The 20187-nt window shown below is 53.6% G+C and overlaps 1 protein-coding gene across 1 annotated transcript in view; it reads left to right on the top strand.

Annotated features, from left to right (window-relative positions):
* The window catches only part of MROH1 (maestro heat-like repeat family member 1), a 77201-nt gene that overhangs the window by 14809 nt on the left and 42205 nt on the right, over window positions 1-20187 (top strand). Inside the window, exons 6-10 of the mRNA XM_008571709.1 lie at window positions 6779-6930; window positions 7624-7764; window positions 8100-8192; window positions 12239-12406; window positions 14715-14837. Coding sequence (XP_008569931.1) covers window positions 6779-6930; window positions 7624-7764; window positions 8100-8192; window positions 12239-12406; window positions 14715-14837 — 677 coding nt within the window. The remainder of the gene's footprint in view (window positions 1-6778; window positions 6931-7623; window positions 7765-8099; window positions 8193-12238; window positions 12407-14714; window positions 14838-20187) is intronic.

The following is a 20187-nucleotide window of genomic DNA, read 5'->3' on the forward strand; positions in this document are numbered from 1 at the left end:
TGAGCAGAAGTGACACGCAGTCCTGACAAGCTCTCACTCCCTTCCATAGGACTCGAGTCTGCAGCTTCTCCCACACTGGCATTTTCTTTTGTGTGTGAAGCAGGCGGGTTCAGTGAGCAGTGTGGCCCAGGGCGCTATGTGCTGCTCACCCCAGACGGAATGTGCCAGTTTGCAGTGGGAGGAGACGCAGTCCTGCCGGCTGCAGAGGCTGCAGCCGGGCAATAGAGTCCACGTCAGCCCCAGGGTGCCCAGCAGCGGGTTCAGGCGGCAGTGACAGGAGGCCTGGCAGCGTCTGGCTCTGGGCAGGCCTGCATCCGCCATGGGCAGATGGAGGTCCAGCTGAGGCAGCAGCACTGTGCTGCAGGAAGGAGTGGCTGCACACCATGGCTTCTCACCCCGGCCAGCTCGCCGGACACTGCTGCCAGGTGGGACAGGAGCCATGAGGAGGGCCCAGGACAGCCAGGTGCGCTGGCAGCCTGGCCACAGCGTCCAGCAGGGCAGGCTGCTGGTAACCTGCCAACCAGGGAAAGGCGGCAGCAGAATAAGCAGAAGCCGTGACGTGAGCGACAGCTCGAGCAGAGGACAGCCAGGACGGGGTCTCTGTGGTTACTGTCCCCAGGGAGACAAGTGAAGGCCAGGCCTCCCTGACCCAAGAGCGTGCTGCCACGAAGCAGCTGCGCTCCCAGAGAAGGCTGAGCTTTTGGGCATATAAAGACACAATAATAGAAATGGAAGCATCATAGAAAGATTAGAAGAGAATGTTGATGGAAATCCCCAGAAAACAGCAAATAAAGGTAAAAATACAAAAAAATAGGAGCGAGGAGAATTGGCAGGCTGGACCATGCCACCAGTATTCCAGTAAGAGACACCCTGGAGAGTGCACAGGGAGTGGGGGCGGCGGCGAGCGTGATTCGGGAGCGTGCTTGACCTGAAGATGTTCCAGATGGAAGGTCTGCTTGGTGCACTGGACGCCTCTGTGGGGGAAAACTGGTCCAAGAAAACAGGGCTGCCGCGGGCTTCTTACCCGCACCGGCCAGCTCAGAGGACAGCATGGCAGAGCCCTGAGGGGAAGCGTCCAGCCTAGCGGTGCAGCCCAAATGCCATCTGAGGTTTAGCGAAGTAAGACTCAGAACCGCATCTCCCACGTGTCTGTGGCAGTGACTGGAGGGTGTACCCCACTAAGACATGTGTTGAGCCAAGAAGGAAGACCCTAGGGGACCACAGGACAGGTGTGGTGTGGGCTCTGTACAGTAGGAGACCTGGGGCATGGCCTCTGACATCCCCTCAGCCGAGAGGAGGTTAGGGCCATGTTAGTGACACGCGCAGATCACCAAGTCCAGCGAAAACAAAGCCGCGTGAGAAGGAGCGTTAGTCCCAGCAAGGTCAGCTCTGAGCAGTGCCATGGCAGGGCGCAGGTCGAGGCTTGGCCGGGCTGGCCCGGACGTGGCTGCATCGAGGATGGGGAAGTGTACGGGGATGGAGGAGCCTTCCTGGGGGGCGGTGAGAGACACTGCAGACACCAGGGTCAGAGAGAGATCTGGCCCCTGTAGCTGCTTCCAGAGAAGGAAAATTGTGGTGGGGGGTGTGCATGAGAATCGCTCTTCTAACCTGTGCCTGTACAAAACTTTGATTAAAGATCAAAACTTAACAAGTTTAGGGGTGGGCTTCTGTTTCTGGCCTGTTAATCTGAAAAAAATTCCTGCTACAAAATACCCAGAAATGCTGACCAGTTGGGCCGTCGTTGTTCTGATCAGAAAGAGAAGCCTTAGGGCCAACAGGGAGGACAAGAGAGGAGCTGAGGGGTCAGAGGCCTCCAGCTGCCCCAGGGTGTCTGCCGGTCATCTTGGCAGCCACAGGGTGGGTGGGAGACAGGCCCTTCTGCACCTCAGGTGGGGCCAGATCCTGCATGAAAGGGCGACTGAAAGAAACCTTCCTCCATGGGCCCTGGGAGGCAGTTTCAGGTTTTTTTTTCTTTTTTTTTTGGTTTTTAAAAAAATGTCTTTTAAATTCTCTCTCCTAAAAAGTTGTAACCATGGTTTGTCTGCATGTGGACGTAGGGTTCAAATTTATTCTTTCTGTTGGACTGGGAAGCCCCAGGCTGAGACATTAGCCTTATAAGTGGGCTGGGTTAGAAGTGTCCTGGGCAGGGGGACCAGCGTCCTATTGCCAGTCCAAGTCCCGGTCAGACCAAAGGGGGTGCTGCGCTGGCCCTGGACACGTGTCCGAGGGTCTCCCAGCAGGCCCAGGACCCGCAACGTGGATTCCAGCACACACAAGAGAGCAGAATCAGCAGAAGGTCACATGTTTTGGAGTGATCAGTTATGGGATATGAAGTAACAGGGTAAAGAGATAAAAGGAACACATTGTGATAAAATGCAAGATTCGCAAGGATGAGACCAGCCTGAGAAAGGGCCAAATAAAATTTCTGGACGTGAAACAATCATCCACTAAAGAGCGGGCTGTGGGTTAGACAGCTGATGGCAGACACTGAAGAGAGGAGCAGCTGAGCAGGGCTCTGGGGACAACCTGGAGGCAGCACTGAGCAGGCGGCACCTTTGAGACTTGAAGGACAGGGCGGGGGGGTGGGGGTGTCAGAGGACGCTGGAAAGCACAAGCAATCCAAGGAGGTGAGTTAGAAGGTCTATGCCTACACGCATCCCGCCCAAGTAAAGACACTGTGACCTAGCCACCGCGAAAGCCATACCCCTGACACTGGCCACACAGCTCGTGCCAGGACACCTGCTCCCTGGAGCCCACCCACAGAGCTGGAAAGGGCATGGGAGCTGTGGGAGTGAGCATTAGGGGTGCACAGGGCACCCCAGTGCCGGCAGGAGAGCAGCAGCACACCCACGGTGAGCCCTCCTGTGCCTGCAGCTTCAGATGGAGCCACTGCAGGGTGTGAGGCGTGCTGTGCACGTGGCCGCGGCCCAGCGTTGCCTCCGCAGCCCTCCCTGCACACAGCCCCTCCCCGGGGATGCGTAGGTGCCGAGCCAGAGCTGCACCTGCCCTGGGCGTGTGTGTCACTGTCGTCCTTTCGTCACTGCTGCGTCTGATCCTCGTTCTATCTGCCCAGACCTGAACAAGGCAGAAAATACAGAGAGAAACCAGTGCTTTGGAAAGTAAACCATTGGCAGAACGATTATATTTTATATCCAGTCCTTTAAAAAAGTGAATGAAATAGTTGAGTTGCTGCCTAATCAGGAGAAAACCCCAAAACAAAATGAGAAATGCTAATGGAAAAGTGAGCATGGACGCAGAGAAGATAAGAAGACTTGAAAGCGAAGACTCGTCATTTGTGTGTTAAGATGCTACTGATGTTTGAATGTGGGTTTGTATCCTGCATCTTTGTTGAATTCATTTATTCTGACCGTTTTTTTGTGGAGTTTCTGAGGTTTTCTACATAGGATCGTGTCACCTGCAAGTGGAGATAACTTTTGTCCCTCCTCCTCAGTTTGGATGCCTTTTATTTCTTTGTCTCCTCCAACAGCTCTGGCCAGGACGCCCGGGGCTGTGCTGAATAAAAGAGGTGAGAGTGGCCATCCTTGCTTTGTGCTGCATCTTGGTGAAAAATCTTTGTTTCTCCCCATCGATTATGTTAGCTGTTGTGTTCTTCATAAATGGCTTTATTATGTTGAGGAACTTTCCTTCTATACCTAAATCACTCAGTGTTGTTACCAAGGAAGGATGTTGGATTTTTCTTTTTTTCTGCATCAATTGAGATGATCATGAGATTTTAATCTTTCGTTCTGTTAACGTGGTGTATCACATGGACTGATTTGTACATTAAACCAGCCTTGCATGCTAGGGATAAATCCCATTTGGTCATAAGATATAATCTCTTTGATGTGTTTTTGGATTTTTATTGAGGATTTTTGCATCAATGTTCATGAGAGAGATTGACCTGTAGGTTTCTTTTCTTGTGATGTCTTTGTTTGACATGGTATTTTCTTCATTTCATACTCGGGAAGACAGAGGCCCCCAAGAGGGTGTAAGTGATCCATCCAGAGTCGCACGGCTGGTGGGCGTCAGTGGGGCTGAGCCAGTTCTCCTCTAGCACCAGGAATGGGGCAGGGAGGCCCGCGTCAGGGTCCTCGTCTGATATTGTCCTGGAGAGGCTGGCACAAAAAGACCACAGTAAACCAACCAGACAAAGAATGGGTGGACAAAAGCAAACTTTTATGGTCCTCAGTTAATGAAATTGTCTATGCAAAAATCCTAGCACATTCTCACAAATTAGTAGAAATAGCAGTAGCTCAGCAGGATGCTGCTGTGTGATCAGGGTCTAAAGATTATCTGCACTCCTCTATACCAGTGTCAAAGGTGGCGGTCCTCCCCCGTTAATCTGCAGTCAGCGCAGTTTCTAGTGAACGTCCTATCGAGCCCCTCACGGATTGATGTTGGTTTAGCCCTGCAGGTGGCTGGTGACCTGAGTGGAGGGGCTACCTCTGGGCCATGTTTCTCAGCAGTTTTACTCTCATGGGGCAGGGTGTGGCTCTGCGGCAGGGGACTGTGGCGGAGGGAGGTTTCCTGAGGACTGCTGGCAACACAGGAGCTGGGGCAGGGCTGCAGGAGGGCAGAACACACGTCTGGGTTCTGGTGGGGTTGGGGTCCCCGTCAGCGAGGCTGCCAGTCCAAAGTGAGGAGGAGTTGCAGAGAGAAAAGTGGGCGTGAGGCCGTCAGACTGTTGGGGACCCAGAGGCTCGCAAGCCTCTCGGACATCAGGAGCACCTGCACTGTTGATTCTTATGTGCTGGGTTTAAAGTGATTTCTCAAGTGCAAAAAGTACAGACCAGGAAGGAAAGACCAATAAGTTTGATGTTACAAATCGAAGTGTGAAAATAAAAAGTGGAAAGGCCCAGCTGCGGTCCTGGGAGCAGGTGCGCACGGGGCCGGGGTAGCTGGAGCTCACGAGTCTGACCTGGTGCTCTGCCCCACGGCTGCGTCAGCCCGGGCGGGCCTCACAGTGCCCTGGGACAGGTGCTAACATCTCCCCATTTTATAGACAAGGAAACTGAGGCACAGAAAGGCTAGGCAATCAGTCCCAGGGCACACAGCTGGTAAGTGGTAGAGCCCGCGCCTATGAGCTGCCTTTCAAAGCAGATACAGGAAGAGCTGTGAAATCAGAGGGAGATTGCTGCTCTGGGCCGATGGGGAGAGAAACAGACCGACCTCACGCAGCAGCCAGCGAACAAGAAAAAGGGGTCAACCGCTAGTGACCAGAAACATTCAGCTGAAGCTGCAGTGAGGTATTGTCTCACGTCAGTTTACAGAAAGTTAAAATTAAATTGTCTGAAAATACCAAGTTTAGATTACATTTGGAGTAGGACTCGTGCACGGCTGTGGGGAATGCCAGTTGGTGACCCACTCTGTGGAGCCAGTGGCCCTGTCAAGCAGAGCTGAAGGTTGGGGGCAGCCTCCGAGATGGCCCCAGTGACCCGTCCTTGGTCTTGCACCTGCGTGTGCGGTCCCCTCCATGTGTGGACTTCCCCTGGAGCGTGGAAGGTCTGGCTGTGAGATGCCACCTCTCCTGGTGGCTTGTCTCCTCCGTCAGTTTTCTTTTCCAGTGTCCTCTCCCTCTACCCACCGAGCGGGCCTGTGTGACAGGAGCCTGGCCTCGGCTTCTCTCCTCTGCGTGCCCATTTTTCCCTTGACACAGGGCCCAGCCCCTGCTGTCCACTCCCAGACCTGCGCCTGAGCCAGGCCTGAGTCCTGGGCCCATGGCCAGTGTCTCTTGGACTTATCCACCCGGACGTCCACATCCCCTCAAAGCCCAGGTAGCTATACACGTGTGACACTGCGGTCAGCACACAGGCCACGGCACCAGCGCACTGTCTCAGGGTCGCCGGTCCTGGGAAGCCCTTGTGCTGCCCTGACATCCTGGCGCCACCACCCACTGCTGCACTCCCTGAGGCTCTGCCCTGCCTCCTGCATCCTTCCTGCCCCCTCGCTGGCTGCAGGGCCTCACATGCTGCGCTGAGCCTGGCACTGCGGCCCTCAGAGCATGTGTCATGAGTCAGTCTGTGAGGGGTGAGGCGGCTGCCACACCGCTTCCTCCTGTCCCCTTGGCAGACTAGAGTGGGCCAGGGCTCTGGCCAGAGAGCATTTTGGGAAGGTCGGTATCTGTACCAGTGTCAGTGAGGGGTGAGGCGGCTGCCACACCGCTTCCTCCTGTCCCCTTGGCAGACTAGAGTGGGCCGGGGCTCTGGCCAGAGAGCATTTTGGGAAGGTCGGTATCTGTACCAGTGTCGTAGGGCTGCCGTAACAAAGTACCACAAGTTGGGTGGCTTAAAACAACAGAAATTTATTCTCTCCAAGTTCAAGAACAGAAGTGCAAAATCAAGATGTTGGTGGGTTTGGTTCCTTTGTGGGGGCTCGGAGAGAATCCTTCCTGCCCTCCCAGCTTCTGGTGGTGCCCCTGATCCTCAGCGTCCAGTCTCTGCTTGGTTGTCACGTGGCCGTCTTGCCCCGGTGTCTGTTTCTCCTCTTCTTACAGGGACACTGTCACGTTTGATGCAGAGCCCCCCCCTCTCTCCTGTAACCTTATCTTAACAGTTGTATCTATGACCCATCTGTTTCTAATAAGGTCACATTCAGAGGTTCTGGGAAGGACATGAATTTGGGGGATACTCTTCACCCCATTATAGTCCTGGGGTCCTGTGCCTGGCCCCTCTGGGAGGGGTGGCCTGCGGGCTGTTGTGGGATTTGTAGAAGGGACAGCAGTGTAGACCCTGGGGTGCTGGGCGCGGGTCTGTGGCTGCTCACGTGGGGGTGGTTGTAGCCCTGCAGCACTTCAGCGAGAGCACCCTGGAGTATCTGGCCAACTTGGACCAAGCCCCAGACCCCACAGTCAGGAAGGACGCCTTTGCTGCTGACATCTTCAGCGCCTACGATATTCTCTTCCACCAGTGGCTGCAGAGCCGAGAAGCCAAGGTACACCCCAGCTGCCCCTGTGACCCCACTGGCCTGTTAGGTGCCTGGAGCCTGGGCCTGGCATAGCTGCCCTCTCCCACCCCGGGCCTGTCCCACCACCACGACGGCCCTCCTGCCTCTGCTTGCCGTTCTGTGGGCTCTGACTTGGGGGTGGTCATGGGGAGGGGGAGGGGGGCCAAGTCACCTCTCTACACCCACTGCCAGGGTGCTCCCCCTCCCAAGTGCCCTGCCCACAGCTGTTGCTCAGGAGGTGGTGGGGTTGCATTGGGGAGCAGAGGTACCTTGGGTGGGGTCTACCTGCAGGTCCCCGCACATGTGCTGCACCTCACCTGCAGGTTCTTTACACTTGTGGCTGGTGCCAGCTTGCTCTGGAGCGTGTTCTGTTCTCGGGAGCATGTGCTCCTGAGGTCTAGTCACTGTGGGTGCCCTACTCCAGCCCCCATCTCCTTTCTATTCCAAAGCCCCAGTGCTGCCTGGGGTGGCACCTGTTGTCTCCCATGTGCCCCCCTGGCCTAGCCACTGTCCAGCCCCTTGCTGTGGTCACTCTGCAGCTGCACTCTGACCTCTGGCTGCTGGGCTCTCTTCCCATCCCCTTTAGGACACGCTGATAACCTGGCCCAGGGTGCTTGGTGAGGGGCCCTTGCAGTGTGGGGTTGTCTGTGAGCAGTATGGCCCCTGCCTCTGTCTCCTCAGCTCCGGCTCGCCGTGGTGGAGGCTCTGGGCCCTGTGAGCCACCTGCTGCCTGGTGAGAAGCTGGAGGAGCAGCTCCCCAAGCTCCTCCCTGGAGTCCTCGCCCTCTACAAGAAGCATGCAGAGGCCTTCCACGTGTCCAAGGTGTCTGCGTTTGGCACCGAGGTCCTCTGTTGAGATCCTGTGGTGGGTTGTGAAGGATGGGGGTCCTGGTGGGGACCAGCTCAGGCTTCAGCCACCGCTCTGCACTGGACAGGAGCCCACAGAACTAGCGCCATGTGGCCTGTCGCTCCGACCTCTGACCTGGGACTCTCCTTTCCCGACCCCTTCCCTCCCCTCCCCTCCACTCTGGATTCTAGAAGTGGGGGAAAGGCTTCCTCATTTGAGTCCCAAGGTGGGGTCCCTGCCCTCCTGCGCCTCTGCTTGTGGAAGGGGGCTGGATGTGGGACTGACCACACTCTCCTCCCTGCCCCGAGCAGAGCCTGGGCCAGATCCTCGAGGCAGCCGTGAGCGTGGGCAGCCGCACACTGGAGGTCCAGCTCGATGCCCTGCTGGCCGCTCTGCATGCCCAGGTAGGCTGGGAGGAGGGTCGTCGGGGTGGTAGCAGGTGCTGGCTGCAGGGCTCGCCCGCTGCTGCATCTCAGCACCCAGAACAGCTCCTGTCGTTGTGTGAGGGCTCAGCCCGTTTGTTTTATGGACAGTCGAGTCAGTCACCTGGAAAGAGTGAGCTGTGTCAGCACAGGGACTGCTAGAGCAGGAGGAGGCCAGCAGGCCACCAGGGTCAAGAACAGCCTCTAAGAACCAAGGGCATCTTCCCGCTGTGTAGCGACCAACCAGAAAGTATCAAGATTTACAACAGCAAGAGAAACACTGTGAAGTATCTGGGAGTGAACCTTACCAAGAAGGCCTAGGGCCTCAGTGGAGAAAAAGTGTGTAATTCTGCAAACGCAGCGGTGAGAACGAGAGGTGTGGCAGTGTCATTGCTCAACAGGGATGCGCGAGACACCACACGTTTGCAGAACTGAGAGGACAAGGGAATGGCTGTGTGGGATGGAGTGAGAACACTTGGAAAGGGAAAAACACAGAAGCTGGAAAGGCAAGAAGAAGCGTGTTGTTTCCTGCTCTTAGAGCTGCACGTTCGGGTCTTCTGTTCTGTAGGGTCTGAGGTTTTTGTGTTGAGCTGCAGCAGGTCTGCACAGCCTGTGCTCACGCTGCACATGTTGAAATGTCTGCTCCCGCTTTGTGCCTCATCGTCAGACTGTTTATGCTACTTTTTTGCCCTGCAAATTGTAATTTTTACATCAGCATTTATCCATCTCTGGTCTGAGGTTTTTGTGTTGAGCTGCAGCAGGTCTGCACAGCCTGTGCTCACGCTGCACATGTCGAAATGTCTGCTCCCGCTTTGTGCCTCATCCTGTTTATGCTACTTTTTTGCCCTGCAAATTGTAATTTTTACATCAGCATTTATCCATCTCTCAGGTTTCCTGCTTTTAAGGCCAATTTAATTGATCAGTAGAAGGCTTTTTAAAAAGCCATAAAATTTTTCACACGCGTGTCCGTTTTTTGGTGAGTCTCACTCATGTCCTGGTGCAGTCAGTCCACAGTGACTGTGGCCACATCAGAGCTGCAGCTTGCTTTTGTACAGCCTGCGAGCCAAAGTGTCATTACGTTTTTAACAGGTTGTAAAAGCAAACAAAGAAGAACATGCGGCAGAGACCACATGTGGCCTATGAAGCCTGAAATGTTTTCTGTCCAGCCTTTTACAGAACAAGGGTGCTGACCCCTGTCGTGTGAGGCTTGCTGTCCATCGCAGAAAATAGCGACCCTGGACCTGGGGCAACGTGCGAGTTACGATGTATGGGATGACACAGGAGCACCTTGAGAAAGGGGCAGGGATAAGGGAGGACAGTGGCAGCCAGAGCCACAGTCCAAATCGTGCCACGAAGCCAGGAGTCTCTGCAGAGGGGCTGGGAGCTGAGCACCTGCTCCCCGCAGAGCGGCCTTTGAGACCCCCGAAGGAAAGCTCAGTAGGGATCTCAAATAAAGCAGGAAGTTTCTGGGTTTGAAAAGAATGACCAGAGCACGTAAGAATAGAAAGAGGAGGTGTGTAGTGCATTTTTATTCCGAAGTCACCACTGAAAGACAGGTTTGGTTTTCGTTTGTTCCCTGGTGTTAAATGGAACAGCCTTGTCAGCGAAGGTTCCCGCCACCTGCTAAGGTGGTTCTGATGCAGCGAGGCCGCCTTTGGGTTCTGGGCTGGCGGCCACTCCCCACCCTCCCACGCCTACTGTTCCTTCTTCCTGGTCATTCACATTCGGTAAAATGTGCACATCGTATGTGGACAACTCGGTGACGTTTCACACGTTGTCCACCCATATGACCACCACTCGAATAGAAAGGTGGAACACTTTTTAAAACCCCAAAAGTTTCCTTGTATTTGTTTTCAGAAAACACACCCCAGCAGTGGGAGGAAGTGACCACTTTTCTGACGTCTGCCACCCAAATGGGCTCTGTCTGTTCTCGAGTTTCACATAAATGAACTCATTATCGTAGGTGACCTTTCGTGTCTGTCCTCTTTCACTAAGCATATATGTTTTTGAGATTCATCCATGTTTTTGTGTGTATTAGTTCATACTTTTTTACTGCTGATTGTATTCCACTTTATGGAATGAAAAAGTACTTATTTTTGTATCAATGGAAATTTGAGCTGTTTCCAGTAGTTAGCAATCAGGAGAAAGCTGGTGTGGACGTTCCTGTCCAGAGCTGCAGACGTGCATGCTCATTCTGTACGAGGGGGCTCTGGGGGCCTCCGGGTAAGTCTGTGTTTAATATTGTCCGAAACTGCCAGATAGGTTTACAACGAGGCTGTGCTATGTTACGTGCTCACCAGCAATGTGGGGGAGTCCCAATTGCTCTGTGTCCTTGCCAGCTCTCAGTGTTGTGGGTCCCTGAAACTGGGCCGTGCAGGCGGTGTGTGGTGACAGATTACCATAGACTCAGCTTGAGAGTCCCAGCGAGCAAGTCGATCAGGCCCGCTCCTGTGTGCCTGTGGGTCTCCAGGTACCTTCTGTGCGTGGGAAGTTCCTCTTCAGGTCTTTTGTTCATCTTTTCATGACGGTTGTTTTGTGGAGTTCTTTGTCAGATATATACAGATATAGTTATGTATTCTTTTATGATTAATGCCTTTATGTCTAAGAAACCTTTGCCTGCCCAGAAGTCATGATGATATTCTTCTATATTTTCTTCTAGAAGCTTTATCGTTTGAACTTGCACGTTTAGGTCTATGATCCGGTTTTTTTAAAAAAGATGACCAGTAAGGGGATCTTAACCCTTGACTTGGTGTTGTCAGCACCATGCTCTCCCAAGTGAGCCACGGGCCGGCCCACTGGGTGGTGTCTTTTGTCTCTCTGACCAGCAGTGGAGCCAGCAGCCTTGCACAGGTGCCGGTGGTGGGATCTGCTCCTGTCTTCTGCTCGTGTTCTCTGGTGACTTGTCTGTCCTCTTCTGACAGCCCAGTGGCCTCCAAGCCCACTGCCCGTGTGCTGCTGTGTCTTGTGCACCTCGGCAGCTGCTTGCAGCTCTCTGAGCTTCAGTGTGGCCCTTCGTCTTTTCCTTCCGCCTTTTCTCATTGCATCTCCTGAGTGAGCCACGGGCCGGCCCACCTCATTGCATCTCCGTACTTCCCAGTTCTGAGGCTGCGGAGATCCTTCTGCAGCATCTTCTAAAAGTAGTGCAGTCTGTCTCATGGTTACCTCTAGGGTCTGTGTCCTCTGAGTGTGTACGGTGCATGTCTCTTTTTGCTGTTATTTTGTCATCATTGCCAGGAGCCACACCAGGCTTTCTCTGCCGCTCACGGAGGGGGTGCCGGGTGGTACTGAGTGCAGGCTGTGGGCCTGCGTGAGCCATGTCTGGCTCCGCCACTTGCTGCTCAGAGACTGTGGCAGGTCCCGTTGCCCCTGGGGCCTCAGGTTCCTCATCTGTAGAATCGGGGTCATGATGATCCTACTCTCCTGGGACTGTCATAGGGAATAGAAGTGTTACCACGTGCTGTGTGCCTTGTTTTTATTTTTATTAATCTCATAACCACTTCTTGATAACCACTTTCTGTCCCCATTTAAATATCAGGAAAGAAGGTGTTATGTTGCTGGTTCTCAGGAGGGGGTCCCAGACCAGCATCTTCAGCTCACCTGGGAACGTGTGAGAAATGAACACCGAGCTCCCCGTGCTGCTGAGTCAGAACCGGGGAGCAGGAGAGGAGGCCCCCAGCCCGGTGTTGAGCAAGCCTTCTGGCGATGCTGACTCCCTGCAGTCCGAGAAGCACTGCAGTACCACTGCCAGCACTTAACCTGCGTCCACTAGGGCCGGCCCGTGGCTCACTTGGGAGAGCGCGGCGCTGACAACACCAAGTCCAGGGTTGAGATCTCCTTACCGGCTATCTTTTAAAATATAAATAAAATAAACCTGGGTCCACCGACTGCTACCGGGTTTACCTCCTGCTCTACACTGCCAACTTTTAGCTTCGTAATTGGGTAAAATAACATTATCCGAGGAGAACCAGTTTGTCCCCCTAGAGAGAAGCCGTCTGCTTTTGCTGTGCCTGTCCTCCTCCCACTTGGAGGGCCGCAGTGAGGCCAGGCCCTGCGCCATGGCCCCGGCCCTGAGGGGCGGTGGATGTGCGGTGGGAGATGGAACCCTCTTGTCGTCTCTTGTAGCTGCTCAGATGGAAGTTAAGAAGCCCTTTCTTCTCTCCTCCATGAGGCTTCCCCTTCTGGACACCAACCACAAGGTAAACCGGACAGGCCAGCCCAAGCCCCACCATGAGCAGCGGTAGGGCATGTGGCTAGGCTGGCCCTGAGGCCACCCACTGACTAGGCAAACGCCTCCCCTCAGCGAGACGCAGGCGTCCTGAGGCCCGAGCGAAAACTGTGTGTGGCTAGGACTCCCACGTCTTACTCCCAATGTGTTCACCAGGTGCAGAGTTAGGAAACAGTCCCCATGACCACCCTTGCTGCCGGCACCAGTCACAAGCCCAGGGTCCCCAGGGCCACCCTCAGAAGGACTCATGGGACTCAGAAAGCTGTAATGTGCAGTTCATCACAGTGAAAAGGTGCAGATTAAAATCAGCCCAGGGAAGGGGTGCTTGGGACAGAGTCCAGGAGGGTCCAAACACGGCTTCCAGCCATTCTCTCCCCAAGGGGTCGTGGGGTCGTGGGTGGCGTCAACGCCCCTGGCAACACTGTGTGTCAACATGCACGGGGCAAGGCCAACCCGGAAGTGCCCTGAGCCTTGGTGACTGGAGTCTCCTGGACACTTACCTGGACCTGGCTGCTGCCCATGTGGCTGACTCAGTCTCCAGTCTCTCTGGAGGTGGAGCTGACACCATGTGGCCCAAAGCTCCACCTGAGTCATGTTGCTAGACCGTCTGGTGTGGTCTGAGGCCCCCAGGTAAACAAGGCTTAGAGATGACCTCCCGGGAGCCGGAGGCAGGACCAGACCCCTCTTAGGACAGGTGGATCCTTAACTGCACCCAGGCTGATCGGCACCACCGTCTGGGCAGGGCCTGCTTACTCACAGGGGCAGCTCCATCCTCTGCGCTGGCCCTGGGCCTATTCTTTGGGACCTTCTGTGACTCTCACTGTGTCTCCCCAGAAGCCACTGAAATGGACCCCAAGTCACACCTGTTGCAGGCTCCCCTCTACACAGCCCACAAATCTCATACTCAGGGGTATTCTCCCCTGACAGCCTCCAACAGGGTCCCGTGGTCCAGACTGTGTGATGCCTGCAGTGCCCAGTGGCCAAATGCACTCTTAGCCCGGGCGGTCAGGTGGCTGTCCACTCGCTCCCTCCAGACCCCTCTGTTTCCACAGACAGCCAGGCTGGACACACGTGTGTCATTGGGGATGACACAAGCTGGGAGTGGTCTGGGAGGCCTCCTCAGGACAGTAATGTTTGACCTAAGATCTGAAAGCACAGAGGTGTCTTCAGGATGCAGGGGAGAGGGTCCCAAGGGACAGCAGCATGTGCAAAGGGCCGGGGTGGGGCGAGGCCAGCGTCTGTGCAGTGGATTGTTTTGACCTAAGATCTGAAAGCACAGAGGTGTCTTCAGGATGCAGGGGAGAGGGTCCCAAGGGGCAGCAGCATGTGCAAAGGGCCGGGGTGGGGCGAGGCCAGCGTCTGTGCAGTGGATTGTGGGTTGGGGATGCCTGGATGAGACTCTGGCTCTGGGGACAGGGGTGGCTGTTTTGGCCATGTTGGACTGGCCAGGCCTTCAAGTGAGCAGGAAATTGTTGGGTGGGGCTGGACTTGCAGGCTCAGAATTCCCAGGAGTGTTTGGGTGACAACTGCAGATCAGGGACCATGACCTGAAGGCTGGAACAGCCAGGGTAGTTGCTCACTCTGGAGAAGTGTGGGTGCTACACAAGAGAAGCCAGCCCCGAGGGGCACCAGCCCCACTGTCCGGGGCCATGATGAGCCCTGGGCGGAGTAGACAGACATGTTTAAAGCCAGGGAGGCAATGGGCCTAGTGCCTGGGAGGGTGGCCAGTGTCCAGGAGGTCAGACAGCAGAGCAGCTCTGGGGTGTTCTCAGCAGAGTGGCTTTCCTGTAGTCAGAGGTGAAGCTTGATGGAAGCAGACGGAGGAAGGAAACTAGTGAGACGAGGTGACTCTGTGGTGTCGGCAGGAGGGGAGGAAGGTGTGGACGATGGAGGAAAAGAGGCCTCCCCTGCAGACCTGGGCATGGCCACAAGCTGCTGAGAAGGTCACCATGAAGGAGCTGAGGGAGCCTCCATGCAGCCAAGAGACCGAGAGGAAGGCAGGTTCAGGTGCACGTATCCATGCAGCACAGGTGCGCATGTTGGCATAGGTGCAGGTACAGGTGTAGGTGTTGGTACAGATGTAGGTGCAGTTATAGGTGTTGGTGCAGGCACAGGGGTAGGTGAAGATGTAGGTGCAGGTGTGGAACAGGTGCAGACACAGGTCCAGGTTCAGGTAGAGGTGTGGGTGGGGGCAGGAGTGAGCTTCCTGTCTGCTGACTGAACTGGCATGGCAGTCACCATCTGTGGCCCCTTTCTGATCTCCCATTGGTCCTGGGCAGGTGAAGCGGGCTGTGGTGCAGGTGATCAGTGCCATGGCTCACCATGGCTACCTGGAGCAGCCTGGAGGCGAGGCGATGATCGAGTACATCGTGCAGCAGTGCGCACTGCCCCCGGAGCAGGAGGTAAGGGGCCGCTGCCTCACCCATGCCCTCAGCCCATGGTGCCCCTGACCTCTGTCAGACCCTGGTCATCTGAAGCTGTGGGACCCACAGAGAAGAGCTGTGGCCTGGGTCTGTGGGTTGAGGCTCCCTCTGGTTTCTGAATCAGGGTCCCTGCACTGTTAGTGAACTTGACAGCTCCCAGGACTCAGAAGGCAGAGGCGGAAAATAGAGACTTTGTTCTCTTGGGGAATTTTTTTATATAAAAAGTCACTAAACAAATGCCAATTTCTTCTTGAAGGACAGCAAGGTAGCATGTGGCAAGAGTAAGCTGCAGGTAGGCTGGCAGTCGGATGCCATCCCGAGCTGCCGCCAGCCTGCTGCTGAGCGTGTTGGCGCTTGGGTCCCCCCAGTTCTGGGTCTGGTCTCTTCAAGTCAATAAAGCTGGCCTGTCCACCAGGGCCAGCTCAGAACAGACACACAGCTCTCTTCCTTGTACCCTTGTGACTGTCACCATGATACCCCCTGTGCCCTCAAACAGGATGTCTGCATATATCCTGAAATGCTAGAATTCGAGAATGAGTGGGGACGAGCTGGACCCTCTGCGAGAACACCCGGCTCCTTCCTTCTCTGCAGCCCCGTCTGCTCCCACCTGTCAGTGTGGCTCATGTGGGCCTCAGAATCCCCACAGCAGCTTCGCCGGTCATTAGGCCTGAACCACAGAGGGCCAGGGCCTCTGATTTAGCCTATTAGGCCCCAACATTTTAGGGTTTGAAGATCTCTTTTAATGTTAGAAAACTTTAATAGGCTCATGGTAGGAATTGTACTTTTAGTTCTTTGGCAAGGAAGGTTCTACTATGAACTCTGAAATTATTTTTAACATTTTGAATAAGACGAAATCTAACAGACTTCAATGTCTTTTTCTTTTTTTTTCTTTTTTGTCTTTTGTCTTTTTCCGTGTCCGGCAACGGATCGCAACCCTCAGTGTTGCCCCCGTACCGGACCGGGGACCGGCAACGGGATCGCAACCCTCGGTGTTGCTCCCGCGCCTCGCTCAGCCAGTGAGCGGGAACCGGTCTGTATGTGGGATCCGAACCCTCGGGCGGGAGCGCTGCCGCGCTTCCCAAGTGGCGCACTGTAGCAGTGCGCCAGCGGGCCGGCCCCAGACTTCAATGTCTTTTAACCACAGCACCTCACCGTGTGCGGGGGGCCTTCTGCTTGGTCGGTGTTGCTTGAGGTTGGAGTCAGGATGGACATGCGGGGGGCTCGTTATATCAGTCTCTCTGCTTTGGCATGTTTCAAATTTTCCATGATAAAATGTTTAAAAAAAAAAAAAAAAAGACTTATCCTTCTGAGATAAGTGGGCCTTGGGGTGTTGGCCCAACTTGCTGCAAAGGAGGTGAGATGTGGTTGCTGGGGTCCTGCGGGGCCTGCACGTGCGCTGGTTCTGCACTGGCCGGAGAGCACCTGACGCTGGGATGGTGCAGAGTTAGTTGGGTGCGAGGCCACTGGGGAGGAGAGAAAAGGGTCCCAGAAAGCCTTGCTAGTGTTTAGTTTCCACTTTTAAGACTTTTGGAGAAAGGCGAGTTAAAGATTAGAATTGTTTATTATTTGTTATTATAATTTTGCTGTTTCATCTGTATTTTTTGTTTTCCCCTCAACTTTCTTTAACAGTCAGATTATTGAAGTACAATCTACATACGGTGAAATGAACCCTTTTGAGTATAGAATTCTGTGCTTTTTGACAAGTTCACACCATCACGCAGCCACTATGTCAGGGCCACAGAGCAATCTGACACCCCAAATTCCCTTTGCCTCCTTGTAGCCAACCCCTCTCCCAGCCCCAGGCCCTGATGGCTCTGGCCATGTGAATGGACTTGCACGGTGCACAGCCCTTGAGTCTGAGATCCACCACTCGCACTGCGTGTTATCCATGGTCACGCGGGTCAGTCATTTGTCCCTTTCCACTGCTGGGTTGTATCCCATCACATTGGTGTGCCACAGGTGTTCACCACTCACCAGTGGAATGGCATTTACATTGTTTCCACATTTGGCAATTATGACTAAATCCACCATGGTCATTTGGGTGCAGGTTTTTGAGAGCATTGTATGCCTTGGGTGAATAAACACCCAAGAGTGGGATTGCTGGCACAAGCAGAAAGGGTGTGTTTAACTTCATAAGAAACTTTCAGATTGTTTTCCAAAGAGGCCGTGTCACCTTGCACTGCCAGCAGCGGTGTGTGGGAATTCCTATTGCTCTGTGTCCTCGTAAGAACTTGCGCGATTTGCATTAGCTTTTTTTTTTTTTTTTTTTTGTTTTTTGTTTTTTTCCGTGTCCGGCAACGGATCGCAACCCTCAGTGTTGCCCCCGTACTGGACCGGGGACCGGCAACAGGATCGCAACCCTCGGCGCCGCTCCCACGCCTCGCCCAGCCAGTGAGTGGGAACTGGTCTGTATGTGGGATCCGAACCCTCAGGCGGGAGCACCGCCTCGCTTCCCAAGCGGCGCACTATCCAGTGCACCACCGGGCCGGCCCTGCATTAGCTTTTTTTAAAGCCATTCCAGCAGGCTGGTGTCACTGTGGGTTTAATTTGCATTCCACTAACGTGTTGAGAAATTTCTTCTTTCTACATCTACGAATTTCCGTTGCTTCTTTGTCAAACATCAAGCAACTTCATGGGTTCTCTGCTTTGTTCCACTGGTCTCTGTTCTCTCATCCGGACCTCACTGACTCGTCTGTGGCTTTATGGTAAGTGCTTAGTCAGGTGGCATGAACCTTCCATCTTTGGTCGTCCTTTTCAGTTGTGCTTTGGCTATTATGGTTCCTTTGTTTTTCCATGTACATTTGAGAATCCTCTTGTTGATTTATACAAAAATAAACCTGTTGGAATGTTGGTTGGGGTTGTGTCAACCTGCAGACCATTTGAGGAGAATTGATGTCTTTCTAACGCCAGGTCTTCCAATCCACGACAGCAGCACGTCTCTACACCCACGTGTATCTGCTTTGGCGTCCTTCAGCATGTGGGCTCTGCGTGTTCTGGCGTTTCGTTAGGTTTGTAACTGTGTTGTTTTCAGTGCCATTGCAGCAGCGCGGTTTTGTCTGTCAACCACGAGCGTGCACAAGTGTGACTGGCTTTGCTCGTGAGCCTTGTGTCTCGCGGCCTTGCCTGTTCATAGGTCCTTTGGGATTTTCTATGCAGAACATGATGCCTTCTTCAAAAGACAGCTTCACTCTTCCCTTGCCACTGGGGTGGGTGCCTCCTGTCCTGCCGTGCCTTGTTGGTCAGCACTTGCAGCACAGCGCCGCGCAGCGGTGGCAGGAGCAGCTGTCCTTGCTGTGTCCCACTCCCACTCCCAGGGGACACACCGTTCTTTACTACTGAGAATGTTATTAGTAACAGGTTTTCACAGATGCCCTTTATCAGGTTGGAGAAATTCCTTTCATTCCTAGTTTTCTGAGACTTTTTATCATGGATTGAAATTTTTTTCAAATGTTTTTTGTGCACCTACTGATGAAACCACATAATTTTTTGTCTTTTGGCTATTGGTATGGTAGATTATGTGGATGGTTTTTTTAATAAAACATTTCTATTGTGGTGAAATAACAAAATTGACCACTTCAGCCATCTTCAGTACATTTCAGTACGTTTTCAGTACACTTTAAGTGCACGGTTCAGTGGCATTAAATACGTTCACATTGTTGTGCAAACGTCACCACCGTCCATCTGTAGAACTTTTTAATGTTCCCAACCTGAAACTGTACCCGTTAAACACTAGCCATTGCCTCCCTGCTGCAGCCCCTGGCACCTACCATTCTGTTTTCTGCCTCTGTGAATTGTACTGCTCGAGGTACCTCATGTAAGTGGAGTCCCACAGCATTTGTCCCTTTGTGACTGGCTTCTTTCACTCAGCATGATGTCCTCAGGTTCATCCATGTTGTAGCATGTGTCAGAATTTCCTTCCTTTTTACGGCTGAGTCATGTTCCATTGTATGGCTGGACCACGTCTGTTTACCCGTTATCCGTGACAGACACTCGGGCTGCTCCTCCGCTTTGACTGCTGTGCACACAGGCCCACAGCTCTCTCTCTCTGAGACCTGCTTTCCGTTCTTTTTTTTTTTTAATCCCTGATGTGAAAAGTCATTTATTTTCATTCTGGGCACTAGCTCCGTGGATCTTGCAAATGAATGCTTTTTTCATCCTTACCCAGACTTAGCTGAGTTGGAAGAGTTTTGTGTTTATATTTATTTTTAAAAGAAAAGAGATTAGAGAATACATGTCTGTTTTAAAGCAACTTCCTCTTTGATCAAAACAGCAGTTCTGTGCCCGGTGGTGAGTCCTCTCGTGCATCTTGTGACGCTGACGGTTTTGGAGGCTGGCCCAAGGTCCAGGAAACACATCTGGTGAGGGCCACCTTCTAAGGCAACACAAGTTGTCACGTGGTGAGAATGGGCTGAGCAAGAGAGCCATTCTTTTAAATATCACACATGTGATTGCTTTTGATGTTAAATGAACCTTGCAGTGCCAGGATACACCCCACCTGGTCAGGATTTGTCATCCTTTTAATAATTTGCTGGATGCAGCTTGCTAGTGTTTTGTGGAGAGTTTGCATCTCTGTGGCAGGGACGTTGGTCTGCACTGTCACTGTCATATCTTTCAGTGGTAATGCTAGAGTCTCGCTGAAGGGGCGCACGGACAAAGGAATGACGCGAGACCCGGGCTAACAGTTCGCCAGAGAAGTTCCGCTTTATTCAAGGACTGCACGTACATTTATAGGGAGCTGCATTCCGGGTTTGGATAGGGGGTGGACGGGGCGGTAGCTGATTGGACGGGGCTGGGCAGGAGGTGGGCCTTGACTTGTGACTGGCTGAGGCTTGGCGCGGGTGGGCTTGGGTGTTGGCGCCGACGGGCTTATTTACTGCGGAGAAGAACCCGGAAGGGTGCCATATTGCTAGGGAATGCTTTACCCTTCCCCTCCGCTCGAGTGCCCACGGCATCCTTACATTCGAGTGCTACGGTATCCGTACATTATCCTTACATTCCTCCCTTTTTCCTCTATTGTGGGGAGTGGGTCGCCGTGATCTTCAAGCTACTTCCTGCTGGACGGGGGCATAGTAGGGGAAGAGGAATTGGGGAAAGATTGGGGATTTTGTAACAGGACCCAAAAGAGGGTAGAGAATAAGATAATTTTGAAGGGGGAGAACTCTAGAAAGGTTCCCTGAAGCCACAGGTTGGTGATTTGTCGAGTCCAGTGTGTGTAGGAGGCTGTAGGGGAGAGCATCCAGGTGTCTGCAGCCAAAGCTTCCAGGAACAGGGACCATCAATGAGGCAGGTCCATTTTAACAGCGGGTTAGCTGATCTGGTGGAGAGCGGG

The sequence above is a fragment of the Galeopterus variegatus genome, unplaced genomic scaffold (assembly GCF_000696425.1).
Source record: "Galeopterus variegatus unplaced genomic scaffold, G_variegatus-3.0.2 Scaffold711, whole genome shotgun sequence".
Taxonomy (NCBI): Eukaryota; Metazoa; Chordata; class Mammalia; order Dermoptera; family Cynocephalidae; genus Galeopterus; species Galeopterus variegatus.